General features: G+C 38.7%; 1 protein-coding gene across 1 annotated transcript; it reads right to left on the bottom strand.

Annotated features, from left to right (window-relative positions):
• Window positions 1-377: 377 nt before the first annotated feature.
• On the bottom strand, window positions 378-20,052 carry LOC139463915 (homeobox protein Hox-D4-like). The gene is made up of 2 exons (XM_071245340.1): window positions 19,553-20,052; window positions 378-822 (listed from the first exon to the last, which is right to left on the bottom strand). The coding sequence occupies exons 1-2, from the start codon at window positions 19,986-19,988 to the stop codon at window positions 518-520; spliced, it is 741 nt and encodes a 246-aa protein (XP_071101441.1). The 5' UTR covers window positions 19,989-20,052; the 3' UTR covers window positions 378-517.
• Between the last annotated feature and the right edge of the window lie 4,591 nt (window positions 20,053-24,643).

The following is a 24,643-nucleotide window of genomic DNA, read 5'->3' on the forward strand; positions in this document are numbered from 1 at the left end:
TGCACGTCGCTATATAAGTGCAGTAATCTTGGACGCGACATTAAATCCAATTTCACCTCATCTCACCTCACCAACAGGTAGTTATATCACGTGTAATGGAATCCATTGTGACGTATTTCGTTCACGTGTTACTTATAGGTCTGCCAGCCCTTGGGCATCGCTCAATAGCTTCCTTTAAAGTGAAACGTGTGGGGCCGAGAGACGTCTATTTTATCACGCTCTTCCGAGTTAAGGTATATTCATCCACTCTCCTTCCCACTCACCCTGCCACTGGCCCACAAATCCCATTATCCACCGAAATTCTTGCATGTCGCACAAATCACACAAATAATAAGTCAGAGTAATAATCATATATTCATATTCTCATGGACGTGAAAAAAACATCTGAAGAAATATACATGTGAAATAACATAAATAACATGAAATGAGACACGGTGTGGTGTGAATGATATCTCTTTGGGAAATGCAATGAGCACTAGAGGTCATGAAATAGACATGCAGTATGATCGAAATGATGTCAGATAGCTGTCAAATCTGTGTGGGACAAGTCTATTGTATTTCCCTTCGAATCGAGTCCATTGTCCAACATTCTGGTTTTAGTATTGGGGAGCTTGTGTTCTTTCTTCCATTTCATCCTTCTGTTCTGGAACCAGATTTTGATTTGTCTTTCGGATAAACACAGGGTGTGAGCGATCTCAATTCGTCTCCGCCTTGTCAGGTATCTGTTGAAATGGAATTCCTTTTCAAGTTCCAGGATTTGGTGCCTTGTGTAGGCGGTTCGGTTCCTTTTCGACTCCGGCATCAAAGACACGGTTCCAGAGCCTGAAATGAAATTAAAAATCAATCAATAAAATAATTTGTAATTTTGTTGAGACCCGAACTCTGTTTTATTTATTTTCTGAAAAGAAAGAAATTATCTGGGTTTGTTTCTGTTATGTTTACACAAAATATAGTCCTCTGAAATTAATGGGCCCATAAAGATCCGGGTTGGAATAGGTCTTCAGCCACCTATGCTTGCCGTAGAAGGCGACTTTGCTTGTGGTAAGAGGCGACTAAAGGGATCGGGTGGTCAGACTCGCTGACTTGGTTGATGTCATCGTATCCCGATTGCGTGGATCGATGCTCATGTTTTCAATCACTGGATTGTCGAGTCTAGACTCGATTATTTACAGACCACTGTCATATAGCTGAAATATTACTGAGTGCGGCTTTAAACAACAAATAAACAAATAAGTCTGAAATGAAACTAATGGCTATTCTGGGATAAGGTCGACTATTTGACTGCAACAAGAAGCTTGGTGCTTCTCTCACACTATTAACCTCTTGACTGTGTTGTATGGCTAAATAACTACAGATTCAGACAACCGATGATAAGCCGACTTAATTAAAACACGTAATATACAAAAAACATGTTTATCACAATAAACGACAGCAGCTGACTTAATTAAACATAACATTTAAAAATGTCTTAAACAGGGCCCTCGCTTTTCACGATCTTGTATCAATTTGAATAAAATCATAATTTCATCACATAAATTTTAATATTTAATGTTCAGATGCGGGGTCCCTCCCAGACTTTCATTCTCTCGGAAAACACAGTTCATCTGTGAAGCTGTCAATGGACGTGTTTGTTATACTTGGCCTTCGTTCTGAAACAGCGTTTCGGAAGTGGAATATTTCATGTGTTGACAAACCCCGACATCATCATTAAATCTGTCATACACACCTGTCACTCAAGCGCCAAGTACATTTTAATAAAGAAACAATAAAAACATCGTCTAAACCGTCTTCTTTTATGGCCTGGAAGTATGATTGGGGGCCATTGTGTCAAGTTTAAAATTAATGGTACGTTATAATGACACAGCTTTATTCGGAACCGTAGACCTTAGGTCATGTATTCTGCGTCAGTGTTTAACTGTGTACCTAGCGTTATGTTGAAGTTACCACAATACAACCTGACGTACAATCATTCACGTTAATATTGAGCGTCCGTCAGGAGAGCGGAAGATCCGGGGTTCGATCCCCGACCGCGTCATACAAAAGACGTTAAAAGGTGGTACTTGTTGTTACCCTGTCTGGCGCTGGGCATTAAGGGGCTAAAACAAGGACTTGTCGGCTAGGAGTCAGTATACTGTGTCTGAGTGGGGTATTCATGTTAAACTGCGGCATGGTATCTCAGTGGGCTAGCACTATAAATCGGCATTTGTCCGGACTAGTACAAGCAGCCACACACACACACACGTGCATGCACGTCGCTATATAAGTGCAATAAGCTTGGAAGCGACGTTAAACCCCATCTTACCACACCTCACGTTAATATTGTATCTCTTTAGGATTGAAGTTTTAGTTTGTATCAATATTGTGAAACGTGTCCGTTATCATAGCATCTACGTACACGTCAAGTGGTATTTATACTAGAGAGGCTTTATAGAAAGATCACTTTCTGTAACGATGTCCTTGTATGAAGTAACCACGAACGTGGCGCTAAGATAGTTGTTTTGTGGTTGTGCCATATAGTATGAATTTACAACTGGCGTACCTAAGATCACTTTCTGTCAGGATGTCCTACAGTATGAAGTTACAAATAACGTAGCGCTAAGATCGCTTTCTGTAACGATGTCCTGTAGCATGAAGTTACAAATAACGTAGCGCTAAGATCGCTTTCTGTAACGATGTCCTGTAGCATGAAGTTACAAATGACATAGCGCTAAGATCACTTTCTGTAACGATGTTCTTTAGTATGAAGTTACAAATGACGTAGCGCTAAGATCGCTTCATGGAACGATGTCCTACAGTAAGAAAGTTACAAATAACGTAGCGCTAAGATCGCTTTCTGTAACGATGTCCTGTAGCATGAAGTTACAACTGACGTAGCTCTAAGATCGCTTCATGGAACGATTGTGCCCTGTCGTTCGCACAGCGCAAAAAACTTGTGGCAAGGGCCCCATTATGATTCAATGTACTGTGAAAAGCCATCGCGGATCAATACACAAACTGATTTACTAATTTCACTGTAAAAACTTATAACACACCAGGGGTTAAAGCGTTCGCTCTTCACGCAGGAGACCTAGGTTCGATTCCACACACACTAACAAAATGTGAAGCCCACTGCTCGTGTCCACCGCTGTGATGTTGCTGGCATATTGCGAAAAGCGGCGAAAAATATTATTCGCTCTTACTATAACACGTCCGATTGCACCATGATCGGCGGATAAAATACACATATTAATGACTCCATAGACACGTCACTTTGTTCGAAATATGTCTCACGTGATCACACAGCTGTTAAGTCACATGGGTACCAGGCATGATGAGGTGGTAATGTCGTGTATGGAGCATGGTTTGTAAACTCCCCAGGGAGCTGAGAATGACATTCGAATGCATACTGATCCATTGATCGGTGTAACAATTATGAATGGAATCTGATGCATTGTGAATTGAATATATATCCTACCACATCATATATCGACTCGCGAAGATCTTCAGCAACCCATGTTAAAGGTAAAAGGCGACTATGCTTGTCGTAAAAGGCGACTAACGGGATCGGGGAGTCAGGCTCTCTGACTTGGTTGATGCATGTATTCGTGGATCGATGCTCATGATATTAATCACTGGATTGACTGGTCCAGACGCGATTATTTACAAACCGCCGTCATATAGCTGGAATATTGCTGAGTGCGGCGTTAAACAACATCACATTACATCTATTAAACCGCAATCCCTACCTCACTCACTATAACTACGTTTTAGAATCCGAGTGTCGCGGCGTCTGTGACAATGGATGCTGTTGACAGGTTTTAACGCTTAACTCTCTACCTGGAGTCCATTGTTCTTCAGGTAAAATTTACACACCTGCGGGCCTCGTATGCAAATCAACACGTGGCAGACAGAAACATCGCCGTCATTACATTAATGTTCTGAATGTTATTAACAAAATTAACGTTAGTTAGATCGGAAGTACGGAAATACAGAGCTGTACAAAATGGGTGGCCAAGTGGCTAGCGGCGCCGCTTTTCTCACCTTCGGTTCGGGTTCAAGTCCACCTGTCACAATTTGTGTGATATCCTAAATGTTTACGCTGTGAATACATGTAGAGAGACACATTTCGCCTGAACAATCCAAATTCCCCACACAAGAAAGTATAAACCGATGCTTGATGAAGGTTAAAACCCATGTCGGATGAGACTTAACACGAAACAAACAGGAAATAGTTATTCGATGGCGATGTATTTTATACGGGTATCATAGTTGTGTTTTGAACGTTAAGTTTGCAGTGTTTCAGCGACTTTGTTCCGTTTTGATAATGACTGTAATTTTATGGTCAAATCCAAATGCCCAGTGTGTACTTTTGATCGACAGTTTCATTGATATAAAACAGGCAAACTCAAAAAGTTATTTCACTTCGTTTTCCTCTTACGGGTTGAAAATGGGGATTAAAGGAGGATAATATGAAAGGATAATATGAAAGGATAATATGAAAGGATGATATGAAGGATACATATTTTCCATATTTGGAACCAAAGAACGAAATCGATAGTGTATGAGGTTATGCTATTTACAGTATACGTAATATGTCAATTTGGTCAGTTTTACAAAGTATTTGCTTTTTCATAGTGATTTTCATAGTGATTAGTTATTTCAGTAATAAAATAGGCAATGATTCATTTTCAAAACATGGTTGGGAAAGAAGATGTGCAGGCACTTTTGTGTAGTTAAACCCCTCAGTATCATTTAAAAAAATATATTCTCAAAAGAAGATTAAGATCACCCGATGTTTTCATAAGAGTCTACTTAATCTGTCATGAACACCCGATATTTTCATGTGCATGTCTATAGCAATGTTAAAGAATTCGGCGTTCTTTTGTTTCTTTTGACTAGTATATAAACAAAGACTGGCTCTTCTCAATATAGAAGCACACCGCATTATAATAAAGAATAAAGGATAAAGGCAGGTAGATATAATGGGAAGTCAGGAATGACAGACTGTGATTTTATGTAAGAAGTATACGTTTAAGATGGATCAGTTTGTACTTATTTGTGACATGTATAAACCATTAAGACGTTTGCATTTATTGAGACCCGTGCAGATTCGGGTAGAGAATAGGTATTCAGCAACCCTTGCCTGCCGTAAAAGGCGACTATGCTTGTCATAAGAGACGACTAACGGTATCGGGTGGTCAGGCTCGCTGATTTGGTTGATGCATGTCATCGTATCCCAATTGCGCGGATTGATGCTCTTGATGTCAATCACTGGATTGTCTGGTCGAGACTCGATTATTTACAGACCGCCGCATAAAGCACGAATATTGCTAAGTGCGGCTTTAAACAACAAACAAACAAACAAACAAACAAATAAATCTGGAACTAATGGCTATTCTGGGATTAAAGGTTATCATCCCCCCCCCCCCCTCCCCATGTTTGGGACGGTTGTTACCGGTAGGGCAAGGTAACAAAAGCTTATTCGAGATCTTCTATTCCCAATCAAGACATAAATTCATTATTTTTGAGTCAGCTGAAACTGTTACTGTAATTAATTATAGTTATTTCTATATATCATGCTATGCTTATTATTGATTCTCCATAATGATGATGATTAAGGGTGATATTCGATATTCCGAAGCATCGCAATACTTGACCCACGATACCATATACGATAGATGTGGGCCCATTTATCGATACGCCACGATACGGAACGCATATCTAAAGTACAGCGTTTCCTCGCTATTGTGCCTTTCAATATACCGCTAACTTGGTTATAGCGCGCGGTAACGCATGGCTCCCCAAAACGTACTTACATTTTTAATCAGCTCATATTTTACACTGACAGATGTTTTTCCCCATCTCAAAAAACATTATCAGCTGATCACCGCAAGCACATAACACCAGAAATACCAGTCAGCATATCCGAACTGAAGGACGCAATTCAATACCATTATTATACTACCTTGTTATTAAAACGTGTTCATTGTATATATGGACTTGTGTTTGTAATATATTTTATCAATTTTATTCAAAATTCCATTTAATATTGCTTCTTTAAGTTAGGTGAAATCGTGTGTGAAGAGATACATCAACCTCGGTGAGATTACCGGTTTTGACGCATTGAAACGAACTTCATTTGCTAGAGAATGGATACATATATTAAAAATGCCATACTTTGACTCGTTAAAATTCATATTTGTGGCAATTTGGCAATATATATATAGTAAAAGCTGCAACTAAAGTAACACGATATTGGAATATATTATTCCTGATAAAACAATAATTTCAGATACAATTTCTTCGACCATTGCATCAAAATTCTTTGAAGTTGTATCACTGGTGAAGTACATTAATTATTTTCTGGTGTTTGAATTTGAATTGTGTTGAAGGAACGTTAGGGAAAGTTCCACTTTGAAGCTTAACAACTTCAGTAGTCTTGTTATTATAAAATAATTTTGACTGTTACAAAATCAGGAAAGTTCAATCTTGACATGCTTTAAGTCTTGTTTTTTTATCATTGCGTATCGAGATACGTATCGTATCGTGACCAGAATATCGAGATGCATATCGTATTGTGACCTTCCTGTATCGTTGCAGCCCTAATGATGATGATGACGATGATGATGGTTTTGTTACTTGGGCCGATGGTTTAGATTACGTGGTGAAAAACACTATACTACTCAAAAGAAGTTAACGAACATCCAATTTCTTTGTATGACTTTAGTGTTCTTTAATTTCTGTTGAGTAGTATATTTATTTCCGTTTTAATGCTATTTTCCAGCGGTAATACCTAAACTGACCAACTGTGTGTATTCGTTTATTCTTTTAAACCATGGTACCTGGATCCGACAATTTGAAATATTCAGTTAAACCCCACATTAACTGTACACTCTTTCATAACGGTAGTAAGGTGATTGTAGCTTTAAATTGAATGATGTGAAGATTAAAAAGAACAAATGTTACTGTATTACCAAGAAGAGTCTATCGATGTTGTACTTGACAGATATATTTCAAAACATGTTGATTGACATATAGAGCCTTTTCAAGATATTAGTTATTTCGCACACCCCTGTGTGCAATGAATGCCTATTCATATAAAAATATTAACTCATTTTATAATGCTTTAAACGAATATTAAAAACGGATTAAAAATTTCCTTTTACCCAAACCACATATTATGATCATATTCTTTTGAAGTAACCCCTCTGGGCCGTCTGAAATCAATTATCCAAATTTGATATGCCCTTAATTCCCTAAATACTACGCATGAGTTCACAGACAACGAGAACTGGCGATTGTTGTTTCTCGTGAACACCCAACAGTTTTAGATCTCCACAGGGGAGATTTGAATCTAATAGTATTTCACAGACGCGAAACTCAACGAATAAAAGATTCATGCTCTTGTAAACTAAGATCTGTTGTCGATTGCACATTGACATCATTGTCGTCAGTGACATCGAGTTTGGATTTCAACCCTTCTGCCGTTTATTGACAATATATTATATAGTCATGCTGTCTGCAAACTTTGATAAGTGTGTTTGATATCCTGGTTTGGATGTGATCCTTGTGATATTGACAAGTCACAGCTGATGGCGTTTAAACATGTTCAGTTAAACGCCGGAGGGGGTAATCTGAGTCGAGTATTGAAATATACATCAATAGATTTCAAACCACGTTTGTAATTGAGCACCTGTGTATATTAGTGATGGCATGTTGTGTGGTATATAACATGGGTATTTCTCATGCATACGAGATATTTGATTCCGTGTGTACTTAAGAGCAAGTGCAACGAATCAATGTCAAAGTTATTAACTTACGATTTACAAAAAAAACTGCCTTCTGTTTTATGTGAAATCGATTTTGTTTATGCACATGTTGCCAAACCTGAAGTATATCTACTTCCAAACGCCATACAACTGGAGTAGCCAAATGGTTAAAGCGTTAACTCTTCAGCATGTTCGATTCCCGACGACACGTTTTCATTGTATTATGCGTCAATATTTCTATCAGCGGCGAAACATTCCCGGCGGTGTGGGGGTGTTGGGGTTTGGGGTGTGGGGTTTGGGTGTTATATAAGACGAAAAGGTGTATATTTAGATTCCTAGTAGGGTTGGGGCGGGTAACTCGGGTACTCGGGTCGGGAGGGTCCTGAGTAGGACTCGGGTACCCACAGTACTACCCGGACCCGTGGTTAGTCACGAGACATATTGTTTAATGACAAAACCTCATCGGTGGTTACACTACAAGTCGCTAATGGTCCTATTTCTTTATGATGATGCACACATTCCTTATGACTTGTATATGTTTGAGTAAAGATAAAGCTTCAGTCAACATCAGTGAACGCATGATTTGATCGTTTCATAAGAGACCACATATCTATTATATGGCCTCTGGTTTCATATATGTATCTAAACAGTTTTTGCCGGGGCTACAGTTAAACTATTCCCAATTAGACATTGTGTTCCCAACTCTTGAGACCTACAGTGGGTACGCGAGTAGGGTCGGGTAATAGAGGGGTTGGGGACCCGGGAAGTAAATTTGGTCTCAGCCCTAATTTCTACTGTTGAGCTTCAACGACTTTGTATACTGAGATACTATTTCAGTGTTTCTATAAAATCTACCCTTTAGGACTAGCTTCGTTTTGAAAACCAACATCAATGTCTGGAAGATGTTCAACGGAGCTAAAATTCCTTTTAACTTGATAATAATTAACAACCTTTTCCATCGCGTGTCATACAACGATTAAGTGAACTTTAGTAAAATTTAGTCACTGAAATGAAAATACAGTAAACTACGGTTATAACGAACTCAAAGGGACTACTATTTTTAATTCATTATAACCGTAGTTCGTTATAAGCATATATACAGCATAAAAACAGCAAATAGTCGGGACTAAAAAGTTGGTCCGTTATATCCGTCAGTTCGTTATAAGCGTGTTCGTTATAACCGTAGTTTACTGTATTTAAGAAATGTTTGTTCAGATTGTCTTTATATATACATCTGTTTATTTTCGAAGATTCCCTACTTTTCAGACTTGGCCTATTGTCGAAATGGTTGGGATTTTTCGGATATTTATGTTTCAGAGTCTGTTTGAGGTAAAACTGTATAAATATCTATTTGTGATGTTTGGTTAACACATGTTTCGTCACTGATATTCCGTTGGGTGGTATCAGAATTGTAATCGTAAACTTTCATTATCGATGTGTGGACCAATCATAAAACCATCTGTTGATCGTTCGACACCTGGAGCTGGGTGTTGAGGGATAGACAATTTATTAATGTGTCGTATATTGTGTTCCGATTTTCCAGCATATTTTGAAACCTAGTTATACCACATCACTCACGTTACGGATGGTAACTGTTTGTAAAATTAAATATCAGTTAAATTTTGTGATAAATAAAAAGTTATTTTTAAAGAAAAACACTCTCAAATTATTTTGTTCTGAAAGACAGTCAGGCTGTCTAGATTTGCAAATTGCACAGCCTTGGTGTAAGTCTATAAAAACAACATGTTGATATTTACTTTTCATTGAACTAATCGGGTAGACTAACATTTAGTCTCTGAAATGCCTATAAACATATCTTACAGAAAAACAGTTGTTAAATTATCTTAATAAAAACAATAAAAAGTAGCCCAGAGATTTTCCTGTTCAGAAACTGCAGTAATCTAGACTTGCCAAGCATTATAGACTTGCATGGGCTGTATTGGATATATTTGTATGACTACTACTCATATTTCATATTGTATCAAAATATCAACAAGCGTATAGATCCTCCTCTGACTTTAAATAGACAAAAACATTTCATGTTACCACATTTGGTATAAAACGTGAAATACATAGTAAATGACAATATTCGTTGATTATCTCAAATGCCATCTCGAAACAAAGAACCTTTTTTCAACACGTTATTGTTATCACCACCGAATGCAGGAGAGGGTATTGCTAATTCATTACTCGGCCGCAAAGGCTTTTATCGGTTCCGACAAGCCTGCTAGGGTATTTATTATTACAACACCCCGGTGCGGATCACGCATGGCGTCACAATTTAATCTCATGGTGAATATCATATTATTCTTTTATGAAGTCGTATCAATTTCATGTGAAATACACCAGGGGGGTTTCGATGGGGATGTGGGATAATTAAGCAGGTTTAATCCTGTTATTTACAATATATCTGTGAAAAAAAATATTATTTTTCAATATCGGATAATATTAAAGCTTTCTTAAGTTGATCACACGAAGGGGTGTTTGTTTACATACACGGCGTTAATATTTAACAGGAAGGGGGGGGGGGATTTGCGAATATATTTAACGATTGATTAGGGGTAACAGTTTGTAACAAAGGTACTACAAACATTGGTTGTTTTTTTATTTAATCGTAATTGGTTGAAAATATATACGTAAGTTAAATATGGACTGATTCATTCATGTTGAGAGGGGCTGGACCTTCGTTTGTGTTAATTCAGAAGTATCGGAGTAAGTGCAGTCTGTGTGAATAGTGACGTTATTTTTGTTTTTTTGATAGGCATATGTTGTTCATCCATAAATTCTTATCCTTACTTAGATGTTATTTTTCTTATTGCAGAAAAAAATCTTTTTGTCCTAAACCCTATTCTTGATGATGGACTTTTAGGACCTGCATCACTTCGGGCTTTCCTCCCACATTAAGCAGACATGCAGTGATATAACTGGAATAACCATCAAAGCGACGTTAAAGCCAACTCACTCACTCACTCACTCACTCGTGGTCAATGACGAGATCTGTGAAACAATACACATGTGTACGACTTCGATATTCATATATAGGCTATAAAATATGTTTGCAGTAGGATCATGTGGTTAACCCAAACTCCTTGTGACTCGAAGTATCGTTTTAGACGATGTAATTGCAGGATCCCAGACTACCTATCGCATGGTCTAGGATCGCTTGTCTCGAAATACGTATTACTCGAAGTATTCTCGTGGTTTAATATACAGTAAACTACGGTTATAACGAACTCAAAGGGACCACTAATTTTAGTTCGTTATAACCGTAGTTCGTTATAAGCATATATACAGCATAACGACAGCAAATAGTCGGGACAAAAAAGTAGGTTCGTTATATCCGTCAGTTCGTTATAAGCGTGTTCGTTATAAACGTAGTTTACTGTATCTCAATGGAATACATTTGCTGTTACATTATGATTGACGAACTCACCCAGGGAGAAATATGAACTAGAAAATCAATTGCTATTTGAACTACTAATACCTTTAGAGTCCACGATTCTGACATTTGAAAGTGTGAGTCAACTGGTCAATAAAGTTCACTTTTCTTCAAACGGAACACGAGAGAAATTGTTAGCCAGCTATAGACAATTGCTTTTCTTCAGCCATTCAACAAAAACATATTCCGCACTTCATGGCATTCATTCTTACCTTTTACACGAGAAGAAAAACCAATTTCACACTTAAACAAAAATATGTCATTAGAAAGCAGTAAAATGTGAACACAAGCCAGTAAGTAATGTTCAACGTTGACAGGCTGTTCCTCAAGTGAAACAAATGGTTATTTATCGCTTTGGGAGCTGTTCAGGTGAGGTGAAATTTAGTTTAACTTCGCACTTGAGATTATAACACGTATATAACGACGTGAATGCACGCGTATGTGTGTGAGAGAGAGTTTTGTGTTTCTGTGTCTGTTTGCTTGTACTACTCAGACACAGTACTGATTCAAAGCCGACCAGTCCTGTTTTAGGCCCTTAACGCCGAGCGCAGGCAGGGTAACAACAAGTACCATTTTTAACATCTTATCCATGCAAATTCAACCTTGCTAATCATATGCCTATCATCGACTTGCAAGTGGTTTAGGTTGAACCGAATCACCGAACTGAGTTCTCCAGCAACCCTTTCTTGTCGTAAAAGGCGACTATGCTTGCCGTAAGAGGCGACTAACGGGATCGGGTTGTCATGCTCGCTGACTTGGTTGATGCATGTCATCGTATCCCAATTGCGTGGATCGATGCTCATGATGACAATCACTGGATTGTCGGGTCGAGACTCGATTATTTACCGACCGCCGTCATATAGCTGGAATATTGTTGAGTGCGGCGTTAAACAACAAAGAGTAAAAAACAGCTCTGCAATACGTCTTCCGCATGTAAATCATTTTTCCAGCTGTCGCTCCAGACAGACAATTGTTGTGTTCTGTTATTTCCTGGTAACTTGGTGAGAAAACGACCATCATCATTAATACTCACATGTCACGAGCAAGGTGTTAAAATTCTGGGATAACAGTTCATTTAGACCCTGTACGTAGGTACAAGTGTCCTTACCAGACATGTTTGCGTGAAATCCGGTTATGTTTTTCGGATAATTCTGATTCGACGCTGGACATATTTTCTTGACAGTTTCAGGGCTACTAAGACCGACAGATGTCAGTGACAGCCGATGACTATTTTTTTATGAGTGTCTGTTTCCTTTCATTTGTTTTAAGTACGGATGCCTTATCTAAAGCCTCCAGTCTCACAGGGGGCACGGGTGGCCCAGTCGTCTAAAGTGCCGCGATTCACTGTGCAGAGTTGCGTCACTTGGTCGCGCAAGAAATCTATGATTGTGGGTTCGAATTCCGGTTCGCCCCGATGATGTTTCTAGGTTTGTTAGCACCATACCCGTGCTCGTGGGTTTCACCGAAGTGGTAAACGTCTCAGACCTGCATCAACTCGGGCTTTCCTCCCACATTAAGCTGAAACGCCGCGATATAACTGGAATACTGTTAAAAGCGGCGTTAAACCAAACTCACTCACTCACTCACTCCATGGAGTAATATCATTGTAAACTGTGTGCACGGATAGATTGGCCAAAGTGACCACTGAGTAAACATCATATAGCACTCTGAAGGCTGAAGAAATATTCCAGTGTTGAAATACTGTTTTTTTCTGTTTCATTTGATACTGTTCCATTTATTAATTCTTCCCCTGAGAATGGATTTAACTGCTCATGCTTTCATAGCATAACTCTATGTATATTCAGTCATCTATAGATCGATAAATCGATTCTATATCAACCGATCCTTGTTCCACAAAGAGTGTGTGATGGAGTATGGTTTTACATTGTTTTTTGGCAATATTACCAGTGGCGGTCTGGTATCCTTGCGGTTAAAGCGTTAGCTCGTCACGCCGAAGACCCGGGTTCGATTCCCGACATGGGTACAATGTGTGAAGCCCATTTTTGGTGTCCCCTGCCGTGATATTGCTGGAATATTGATAAAGCGGCGTAAAACCATACTCACTCACTCTTGGGCAACCCATGATTGTCGTAAGAGGTGTCTACCGGGATCAGGAGGTCATGTTCGGTGACACAAGGTGTTCGCGAAACATCTAAGGATGTCCTGCTCCACCAGTAGCACTGCCAATTTTCATCAAAAAATGAAAATGTCATTGCTTTATAAAGATCTTCAGCAACCCTTGCTTGCCGCAAAAGGCGACTATGCTTGTCGTAAGAGGCGACTAACGGGATCGGGTGGTCAGGCTCGCTGACTTGGTTGATGCATGTCATCGTATCCCAATTGCGTGGACCGATGCTCATGATGTCAATCACTAGTTTTTCTTGTCCAGGGTCGATTACTTACCGACCGCCGTCGTATAGCTGGAATATTGCCGAGTGCGGTGTTCACAACAAGCAGTTTCTTTCCCTTTAACGAACAGTGCAGCATATTGTACCGTTAAACAAAACGTTTACTTACGTGGAAAGTAATCTAGCTTGGAAAGTTCACTACATGCTTCTTGCTTCCCGTCTGCCCGTGCATGTACGTTGCAAGAATCGCCATAACAGTAAAATGAGCACATGGCGCTTGTTATGCGTGTGTGTGCAATGTGGGTCTGCTATGTGTGTCAGCTGAGTGTGTCGGTGTGGCACATACCTCAAATATAACCATACCTTCGCCGTAAGATGATCTAGAACTTAGGACAACAATGTTGATTGCCCATTATAAGCGAACGGTGATCTGTGACTGCTATGCTTGTTTACCTTGTACATTTCAGGTGACAAGTTAGATAGCATCAGCTGGCGTTGACGGCCAGACTGATTGGTGATATGCACAACTTGATTGACGTTGTCAGTTTCAATGTGATCACATTTCATGGCCTGTGCATTAAGGCTGACTGTCAATGTTTTGGGCGGATTCGTGGTCAGAGAGTGAAGCTGCTTATGTTTTGCATGGGATGTTTATTGTTGATATGTGTCGTTCTTCGCGAGTGGTCAGCTGACAGTTACTTGGATTGACAGGACACTCATAGCTTGTTGGTAGCCATGTGTCTGGTATATGCATGCACGTGAATGAGACGGGTAAAGATGGAGTTTTTGTTCGAGGGTGTGATAAATAACGTCATTCTGTGTGGTAGAGTGAGAGAAGACACCAGAGGAAGGATGAAGACGGAAGGAAGAGATGTGCGTGTTACCGTGGAGGTTGAGACAGATATATCTTGCTTCTAAAAGGGGGAGAGGGGTGGCGTGTGAGAAGGGAAAGCAGTAGATAGAGTGCGAATGGGGAGGGGTGTGAACGGGAGAGATACAGTGAGACACGAAAATAAGACGAGTGACAGAGAGAGAGAGAGAGAGAGAGAGAGAGAGAGAGAGAGAGAGAGAGAGAGAGAGACACACACACAGAGAGAGACAGAGAGAGAGAGACAGACGCGGAGAGAGATGGAGAGAGGGGAGAGAGGGGAGAGTGAGAGACGCGGGGAGAGAGGAGAGGCGGATGGACAGGGAGAAACCCGGAGAGAGAGAGACGCGGATAGAGAGAGAGAGAGGGGAGAGGGAGAGACGCGGAGAGAGAGACATGGAGAGAGACGCGGAGAGAGATAGACCCGAAGAGAGAGAGACAGACGTGGAGAGAGAAAGAGGGAGAGAGAGGAAGAGAGGGAGGGAGAGATCTACGAGATGGCAGGGCGGAGAATTGTAACTTGTGAACAGTACCTATTCAGTAACCAATGGAATATGAACGTCAGCTGTTTGTCACAGATCAAAACCAATATCATGCCCATCCACGCCGCTCATGATTCATACCTTTTGCGACAAACAATGAACATTTTTTACCACCTGATGCGATATTTATTGTCACCGATGTTAGCAAACAATAAATCATTTCGGACCATTCATTTTCCGTTCTTTCCATGATTTGGCTTTTAATATCCCCAACTTCGAACACAATTTACATTTACACGTTTCAGGGGATGAAGTCATAATTCATAACATGTCATATATCTGAAATATTTAAATGTTTTTTAAGCTTACTCCAGCTCATGAATGTTTATTTCAACTAACAAGCAACATGTTTTTCATTTCCGGATACAAAATATGAAACGATGAATGAAATAAAGAGATAAATTTTACAACTTGCATTTGATTATCGTGTTTCGTGGTCGGAGTCACAACTTGTAACAAATTTGAAATTTACATTCGTAGAAAAAGTAATTGAATGTAGCAACGGAAACGGTGTTGATTTCACAGCGGGAATGGGTGACATTTCACAATAGACACTTATACATTTGAAATGGACATGCCATGAAATATGTGGAGCCTTTGAATGCAAAACATTTTTTCAATTAACCACACTTGATATTTGCTCTGTGTTAAAGATGTAACGGTTCAGGCAACTTTGTGTGCACTTTTAAATTGAATTTTCCATTTTCCAGACGAATTAAATATATGGGTAAGGTGTGGGCTACGATAACGCGCTGGAAATGGGTGAATCTTGGACCAACATTTATTTTCATCAGCGGTACGAATCTCTGAACATATATTTATCAGCAATTCTTGGTTAAAAGGCAACGACGTTAATTTTATGATGCTTAAAAATCATACTGCTGATTTAAACTAAACCCTCGCATGTATCGCGGTTGGAATAGAGACCGCGACAGACATTAAATAGTCTGGAAAATGAAGCTATGGACGTGAACAGCTTCATGATAAATGTCTCACTTTATAGTTTGTGATTAGCCTTGGGCTAAACATGCACGCTCTTCAACCGTTGTGCTTGATTATTCCTAATCGTGCCTCTTGAATTTCCCCGTAATTTAACTAGAAGTTAAATAACTGGGTATGTAAATGTTAATCGACAAATGAAACGTGGACAAAAAAATCACCATGATGAATATAGCATTGTGTTATTCAAAACGCGTATTTTCACCTATTGAAGTAATTGAGAGGGAATAGTTCGCCAGCGAAAGCAATAACTTATAAAAAAGACAGACGTGTCATTAATATTTACCATTGTCGTGGCTCCAGTTTACAATCCTATCAAATTAGCACATTCCCAATCAGCAGCTGGCAGATGCAACACTTAAACAGTCATGCAGATTCTATCAATCCTTTTTTCATTACTAACTCCGTTTTTATTGATTTTATTACTAATTCATAACCTCGCCCTAACCATCGACTCCCAATACCAGCGAGTGCCGTAATGCCAACGATTGAAGCTATCCATCAAGCATTACGCGTTTATCCGCTGATGCAGCCCGGGATGAAGAATTAGCTGCTTCTAATCGCCCAAACGCTGTAACCTGTTAGAAACAGCTCGTTATTGTTGCTGTAAATTAAGTAGAGCAAGAAAAAACCCAAGATGGCTAAGACCCTGTTTTGGGAGCCCTTGTATCTAAGGTAGACGAACAAATAAAACATACACGTCTTTGGGGGTCCGATGTCAGCTAATTATCAGATAGTTAATCTGCGCTATGAGACCGTAGTTTGTTACGCTTCGATGTATATGGTTTATTTTGATTAGGTTATGCTAAACCCTCTATACTACTCTTGAGTAGATTCCTCAACAATTAATTCCTGTATACACCGTTAAAGGCGATAATAAGACGTCGCGTGCCTAACGGTTTAGCGGGTTGTTATATTATTGTGGGGAGAACGTTCGCTTTGGATGTGTTTAGGGTGTATTTTTGGAGTGTGGTTTGACGAAGTGTGGATTGGGTAGGCTTAGGATGAGTTGGATTTGGTGATACGGGTTTGTACTTAGATAAATGTATTCTTAAGATATCACTTTTTTCAATGACGGCAACAATCGTTTTTTAAATATTTGTAAACATTTTTTATACGTATCTTGTACCAACATTACACATTGTAACACATTCTTTACATTATAAATTACTCAACTCAATAGATAATTGATTCACAAAAAATATGAGTATACATGGTTACAATTTAATGTGTTATCATATAACACCACACAAGTACCTAATATTACTTAAAAACATATATCTGGGTACAATGTGTGAAGCCCATTTCTGGTGTCCCCCTCCGTGATATTGCTGGATAATTGCTAAAAGCGGCGTAAAACCATACTCACTCACTCACTAAAAACATATATCAGTATCACGTAGCGACATCGATTCAGACAAACCAGGATTGGTTCCCAAGAGGTTGAAATTTACACAAAGTCGCGGAGACACAAGACCATCAATGCTTTTATATAACAAGCGTTTGTTGTATCTCTTAACTTAAAATAGAACAATTCGCTTTAATTACTTATTTTTTAAAGTATTTTTTAACTATTTTTATTACTTCACTCGTTTTTAATAATATCAGATGTAAGTTTAACATTGATATATTATGGTTACTTTATGCTATACTATATATTGTCTGTATAAAATCACACGTTATAATATACATGTACAACTATCACAATGACACGTATGTTTGGATGAAAACCACACATTGTCACCCAATTCATTATCATGATAATAAGGTTTGACATTAATGGCTTGCAGTATATTATCACGGTGATTAATCATCAACTTTTCACACAGGGACGCTATATCGCGCGTAAGTTAAATTTCACCAGGAGTACATATGCTGGGTAAACAAGGTGTGGGGACGATGCCGGAACTTCATAAAACAAGGAAACGTCGGTAATCGCGTCGGCATCGAGCCGTTAAGCCTTCACCACATCACCTGACGTAGTAAGCAGGATGTGGCATTGTAGAATGAAAAAACGCGCTGCCCTAACAACAGCTGGACATGTGGGATGGACATGAATTCCTACCCCTGTAGATTATGTTTCAAGAGGATATGTCAGTACTCTGACATCATGGAATCCGGATATCGGTTCCACGTGAGAGGAGTTGTGTAGGAAAACAGTTTTTACTAAAGTCATTATTAATATTTATTTGAGCGTACACGATACAAAGGAAGCTTGTGTTCTCATACGACAGTTGGGAATTATTGTCGTCACAATTATCTTTTATAAATAAATGAAAGGTTGATTGAATTTTCCTCTTAAAGGTACTATTGTTTTGCTATTTTGAACGAGGTTGGAGCAGAGGTGTGAGAGGAAAGTTTTGATTTTTTCCTTGTTGATGGTTTCTAAGAGACACATCTGTTGATATTCTGACTGTAACGATAGGTGTGTTAAAATCACACTTTATCTCACAGCCGTAAAACAACATTCAGCTATTTGTAATAACATGATCGATATTTAGAGTTCGATAGAGCATTTCTTGACTACTGTTAGGTCAGGATTAATGTGGAATATGACATAAAGTGATTGTTGAATATGGAGAATATATATCTCTCTTTGAAATGTGTTTACAAAATGACCGACAAGTCTCTGATGGTTCCAAGGAACCATCTAATTATTCAACTATCTTAAGTACCATTGATTCGTTATCATTTCCTCTTTATTCTGAATCGTTATGGTCTGATATATGAAACACTATGAAACACAATGAAACACAATGAAACACTATGAAACACTATGAAACACTATGAAACACTGTTGTTTGTGGTCCAGTAAGGCTCAATTCTCTCACAACAGTTATTAATCATACACAATACATGATAAACATATGGGATATATGAATATCCGTATTATCATTGCTGGAATGATCACAGATGTTTTCTTTTGCACACTGACTGCACTGGTATCATGTTAAATGCTTATATCTAAAAAAACTCACATCAGACTATGTTTTTAGAATTAAAAAAAACATAGCTTTGTTGGTTATAAGGATTAGTCTCAACATAACAGTGAAAAGATAGTTTTCAGGTCTCGGCAGTTTTCATAAAAGATATTTGAAACGGTTTGGGAGTTTGTGTTTGGATATGGGGTGTATCTCGAATATGGCTTCTTAATAGCATTAGATTCCCCAAACAGTTTTGTACATTTATAACCAATGGGACATTTCGTAATGGATGCGATAACAGGTGTTAATATTCATTAAACTGTTTGGGACATTTAACATATGGGACAAGATTAAGCAGTGGGTTTTAAACTGGTGTTGAATTCTCCAAACTGTTTGGGACTTTTTCAGGTGTATACATTACACGTTGGGTCTAAAGCATTAGTTTTTAATATTGATCGCGTAGGGAGACAATTAACGTAGATCTCCTGCCAGGTATTGATAGGAGACGAGCTGATGTACATTTCAAGGTAGGTACACACACAGCACGAGACTCCCAAAACAGACTGAGACAGTTTTTAGTCATAGGTAACTCAGCACAGGATTTCATAAACGGTATGAGATGACCTATGAGACTCCCCAATCTGTCTGAGACATTTTTTGGCAATTATGGAACATATTTCTCACCTGCTGTTGTTTGTGATTTCCTCATCCAAGGGTAAATGATGGGCTGTCCTCCGTTTTTCTCCTGCGCACATGTGTTCGGCGGACTAGATCCTGACCCCCCGGTCGATATCGAGGAGGGTGGGGGATGGCAGTGTGTGGCAACGGACGGAGGGCTGGGGGACATGGAGGGCTGGCTGTAGCCGTTAACACACGAACCGACGTTGGAGTGTCCCTGGGGTACGCTATTACAGGCGAACGGTGAGCCGTTAGGTGATTTCCCTTCATCGTAGCGCCGATGGGACTCACTGTGCGTATTGTATCCGAAATTCGAGAAACTGGTACGATAAAAGTCTGCTCCATGTGCTGGTATGTAACTTGATTGCGTATATTCTTCGGTTGGGGGAAATTTCGGCTCTGTGTACGAGCTGGGGTTCATCAAAAACGAACTCATGGCCATTAATTTTGGCCGAATCGGCAGTAAATAATTCGCCGAGCGAGTTTCTCTTGTATTCGAGTCATAAAGTCCCTCCCCTACTCTAGCGCGGCGAGTCACGTGATAGCGGCGACCAATCAATTTGGAGCGCCGTCGAGTTATGAATCACTGTTGACAGCCAAAGAGCACGAAATTTACTGTATCCCTTAAGCAATTGAAATCGTTCATGGGATAATTGCCGTGCGGCCATTGAGGCTGATAAACACATCAAATCGGAAAACGATATTTCTATTGTTTGTAAACTTGAGTGATTGGCGATTGGCGGGCATTGTAGAGCGCTTTCGTAGGGATTCATCGCTAACCTGTTCGGGGGCCCCTAAATTTCTTTTCGATAGGTTGGGCAGCGGTCGTCGCTTTCATACAGCAATAAATTTTCCTCAATCAAAGCAGGTGTTGAAAATCACTCGCACACGGACAGGATTTAGTTTTGTTAAACAGATTTGTGTCCAAGTGATTTATTTAACTCGCACTCGCGTTGTCCACTCGACGATGACCAGCGGTCAAGCGAAATGGAGTTTAGACCCAACAGACAAACTGTTACGTCATAAGAGACACCGTTCTGTTAAAATGGTTGAAATCGGAAATCCGATCTTAAGTTTGTCGGTATTATTAATGAATTTCCGAGACTATCTCGGATGGGGAAAACCGAGGACTGGTTTTATAAAGTCTCTTGGGGACACGCGCCAAATAATTTAAAAGGGAAAGCCAAATTTGCAAGATGTTGTGGAATCGTGTTAGACGGAATGCATTTGTTTGGGATATCAGACTGAAATGTACAAATTGCCCTATCTCGCTGTTTGACAAGTGGCACAACTCTGGGATAAGATTGGCGCTTGCTCAGCTTGTGTCAAAAACGGACAAAGAAAAAAAGAGAAAGTTATATTCCACCACTAGCAACTGTTCAGTCAGTCATTCCAAGACCCGGATCTCGTTTCTCTGCCAACTTCGGAATATGCTCAATTACAGAAATAATATATTGAATATCTTTATACAAATCAACACCCGAGTTGTGTTTCGACTGTTGTGTTTTCTTTTGCCGGTGTGCGAAAACTGATACTTACTGTGTCAAGCTTTTTAAAAAAACACAAATCGTTTAAAGGGGAATTTTTTCCCATGTCTCACTGCTGTTATATTCCCGTTTGATTTCACATTTTGTTGTTGAAGACATTAACTGTAAACATATAAAGAACAATCTATACCCATTCAATGTTCTCGTTGTGAATATTGATTTCGTGGTCAATTTTTGTTACTTTCGCAAAACATCCATAGTCCGATTTTATAACTATTCAGAGCACGTGATTTTGTTTTTTAAAAAAACGTTTATAATAATTTAATCCTAAAATAATCTTTTCCTTCTCAGTCATAAATATACAGTGTGTGTTTTGATGAAGTTTGGTATTCTGTAAATGCATCCTGGTTGGTCCATGTTAACCCATACAAGATCATTGAAAGATAACTAATAATTTTTTGAGGTTACAGACATGATGAAATATTTAAATTATTTTGTCTTACTGCAAAGGAATCGGACATATTTGCATAACATATTTAAAGATAACCGTTGTATTTTGTAAATAAATAAACCCAACTATAAACAACTTCAGCAATTGTGTCTTTAACTACGAATACCCTGACAACGTCTGTTTATAAAATGCATACATCAAGTGAGTATTATTTTCTATATCACTACATGTAGTATTGTACAATTATTAACTGTTGGTCGGCAAAGTCCCACCTCCCTCGTTTTGACACGCTAAGTACTCCGTAATTACTTCCCTTGTATAGTGCAATAATTGTTATGTCTATTATAGTTCCAGCGTGCGACGGGCGTGTGGCATCGACTTAGACAGGATTAGGTGTATATGAATATGTATTACCCTGTTTGATTAATGTATAGGCTTCTGGGAACGATACACATATTAATTGCGTGTTAGACTGCTTGAGACAGAACCGAGAGGATGGATTAGGTCAACGCGTGGCGAGGATGTCTAGGTATTCTCTGGTTACAAGTCCCGGCTCCCAGCTAAAGTAACCTGTTAAACCACGTAACGAAAACGATTAAACATTCTGTAACATGCCTCTGTGGCTGCAACGAATGTAACCACCACCGCCATTTTGCATGTTTCAAAATCATTATTCTAATGATAATTTATTTTTTATAGCCTGGGATGAATATTCTGATGGTGGTGATAACGATTGTGATAATATCATTGTTGATAAATTCAAACGTCTACGCTGAGAATTATGAGTCTCAAATATTTGCAGATAAACAGATTCCATAGGGCGTTAAAAGTCAAAACAGCGATAACCTTAAATGAATGGATCACTGAAAATATGTGATAACACCAGGTGTTCGCGGAATGGGACATCGTGACCTGCTCTTCCGGTAGCACCCACCACCCACACAATGTTTTTTAAACAGTAAGTGTTTATTTGGTCGTCTGGACCAGACAATCCAGTGATTTATAGAATAAACCAAGATCACATTATTGTGATACGATGCCACGCTGTGTATCAACCCAATCACTGAGTCTGACCACCCGATCCCTTAAAGTAATTCATAATTATGATGGTAATAATAATAATAATAATAATAATAATAATAATAATAATATTAGTAGTAGTAGTAGTAGTAGTAGTAGTAATAATAATAATAATAATAATAATAATAATAATAATAATAACGTTCAACACTAATTGTAGTGCTGCAGAATCAAGAAAACGTCTCGTATGTATATCCATGTTAACTATTATTATATTTATTTTAATATTGTTCATGTTATCTTTCATTCTTTGGAGAACGTATTTGCAGCAGTGTGTCTGGTCATTTTCAGCGTTCAACAAGAACCAACACATTTGACATTTAAGGCGATTTTGATTAACATACTATTCGTAATGCGATACGTTAATTACGCAAACGGATATGTATGTGAGCCTATTTTCAACATGCCCCCTGACCTTTCGTGAATAGAAAACATTTTTACAAGCAGCAAACAGAGACACGCTCCTAAATGTCTATTGATATTTCATATATGATGTAAAGGCTTATGTCAACTACGCCAATGGAATCTTGTTCACATAATTGTGTGAATAATTGAATGTGCATATAGATAGTAATTTGAACGACACAAACAACAATATAGCCGTACGTTTTGTCTGTTCTCTGTGTAAAGATCAAAGCCCTTATCAAGACAGCTCAGAAGCTACTTTTTTTTATATATGTGTATTAGTGTGTAAAAAAACTTCAGTTAAAAGTTAAAAACTTTTCCTTGCAAACATAGAGGATGTATAACTTTGAGGGCAACAAGCAGGCTGAGCATTACATTTAGTCGATTTACAAAGTAATTATGGAGCATGTAAAATTTCAAATTTTAAACTATTGCTTTGATTTTAATCTTTTGCTGAATAAATCAATATTAACCCCACGATGTCCATTTTCAGTCCAATTTAAAATATTACAGTTGAATTTTTTTAAGAAAGGATGAGCAGGTATCAGATGCATGCTTCTAAACCTTACAAGACGACAAAAAAAAAACACTTAACATTAATTAATTGTTATACGACCCTTAATGGCACAAAAACACTAATGAAAACAATGCAAGCAAAGCAAACAGTCTACTTATACAATTTGCGATGCGATACTCAAAAATATATGTCAATTTAAATATTTAAAAAAAATGTTTTCAAAACGTTTTGGATTCTCACGTCGGTACATTTGATCAACTGATCCAATATTGGAAAACAAATATTAGCATCAACAATTTTTTTTATTCAATTGATAATCGTTATAAATTCAATAAGGTTGGAGACAATGGAAATATTTGTGTGTTGACGAGCTGTGATGTTTTTTGTGCCCATTTTTGTATTAAGAAATTAGATCTGTTGCTATGAAATAGCGTATCCTCATCATGATGAAGAAACACTTTCAGTGTCAAATGAGTCTTATATAATTCACCAAAAGATAACCCAGCTGTTTTCATAAACAATTGCATGAAACAAAAGCCATCAAGGTCAGTTTACGCCTCTGAAGTGTATCAAGACGATTGTATTTTTATTGGCATATCCGCGGCAGAACGCAGACATGACGTCTCGGGTGTCTGCGTGTTGAGGCCGTAAACCCCGTCACACGTCAGGCAAACGTCCTTCTGGCGGACAACACTGTCCATGGCTGACCTTTGTGACGTCATAACATAGCCAGGGATAAGTCTCGCCTCGGGGCAGATCTTTCGCGAGATGAGTTCAAATCTTGAAAAGGTTTAAACAGAATATGATTTGATCTTCCTGACTTAAGCTTGTCTTAAGGACGGATTGTTCTTCGATCAACTATTCTCATTCCTTAATCCGAACCTTCTTGATATATGACTCGGTCAGTGTAGACAATGAATGACGTAACGTAAACACTTGACTCTTGTTGGGGGGCGTGTGTCACATGACCTCTATGCCCCGTGCGGAATCCCGGGGGACGAGGGAATCTGATTATGATTAATAGAAACAACAATGCAATTGACTTCAGTGGTTGATGACGACGTAATGTGACGCAGACATTTGTTGACCTGTTCACACCTCGTGCCAACAACAATAGCATCTTCATCTTTGACCGGTGATTCAGAAACATGTCAACA

The sequence above is a fragment of the Haliotis cracherodii genome, unplaced genomic scaffold (assembly GCF_022045235.1).
Source record: "Haliotis cracherodii isolate W230 unplaced genomic scaffold, xgHalCrac1.p SCAF_16, whole genome shotgun sequence".
NCBI classification, from domain to species: Eukaryota; Metazoa; Mollusca; class Gastropoda; order Lepetellida; family Haliotidae; genus Haliotis; species Haliotis cracherodii.

Excerpts from the sequence above, each read along its gene's own strand:
- LOC139463915 (XM_071245340.1), bottom strand. The coding sequence starts at position 19,988 with ATGGCCATGAGTTCGTTTTTGATGAACCCCAGCTCGTACACAGAGCCG. Across the intron at positions 823-19,552 it reads GAAATCACAAACAACAGCAG|GCTCTGGAACCGTGTCTTTG; the intron begins GTGAGAAATATG and ends ATTTCATTTCAG.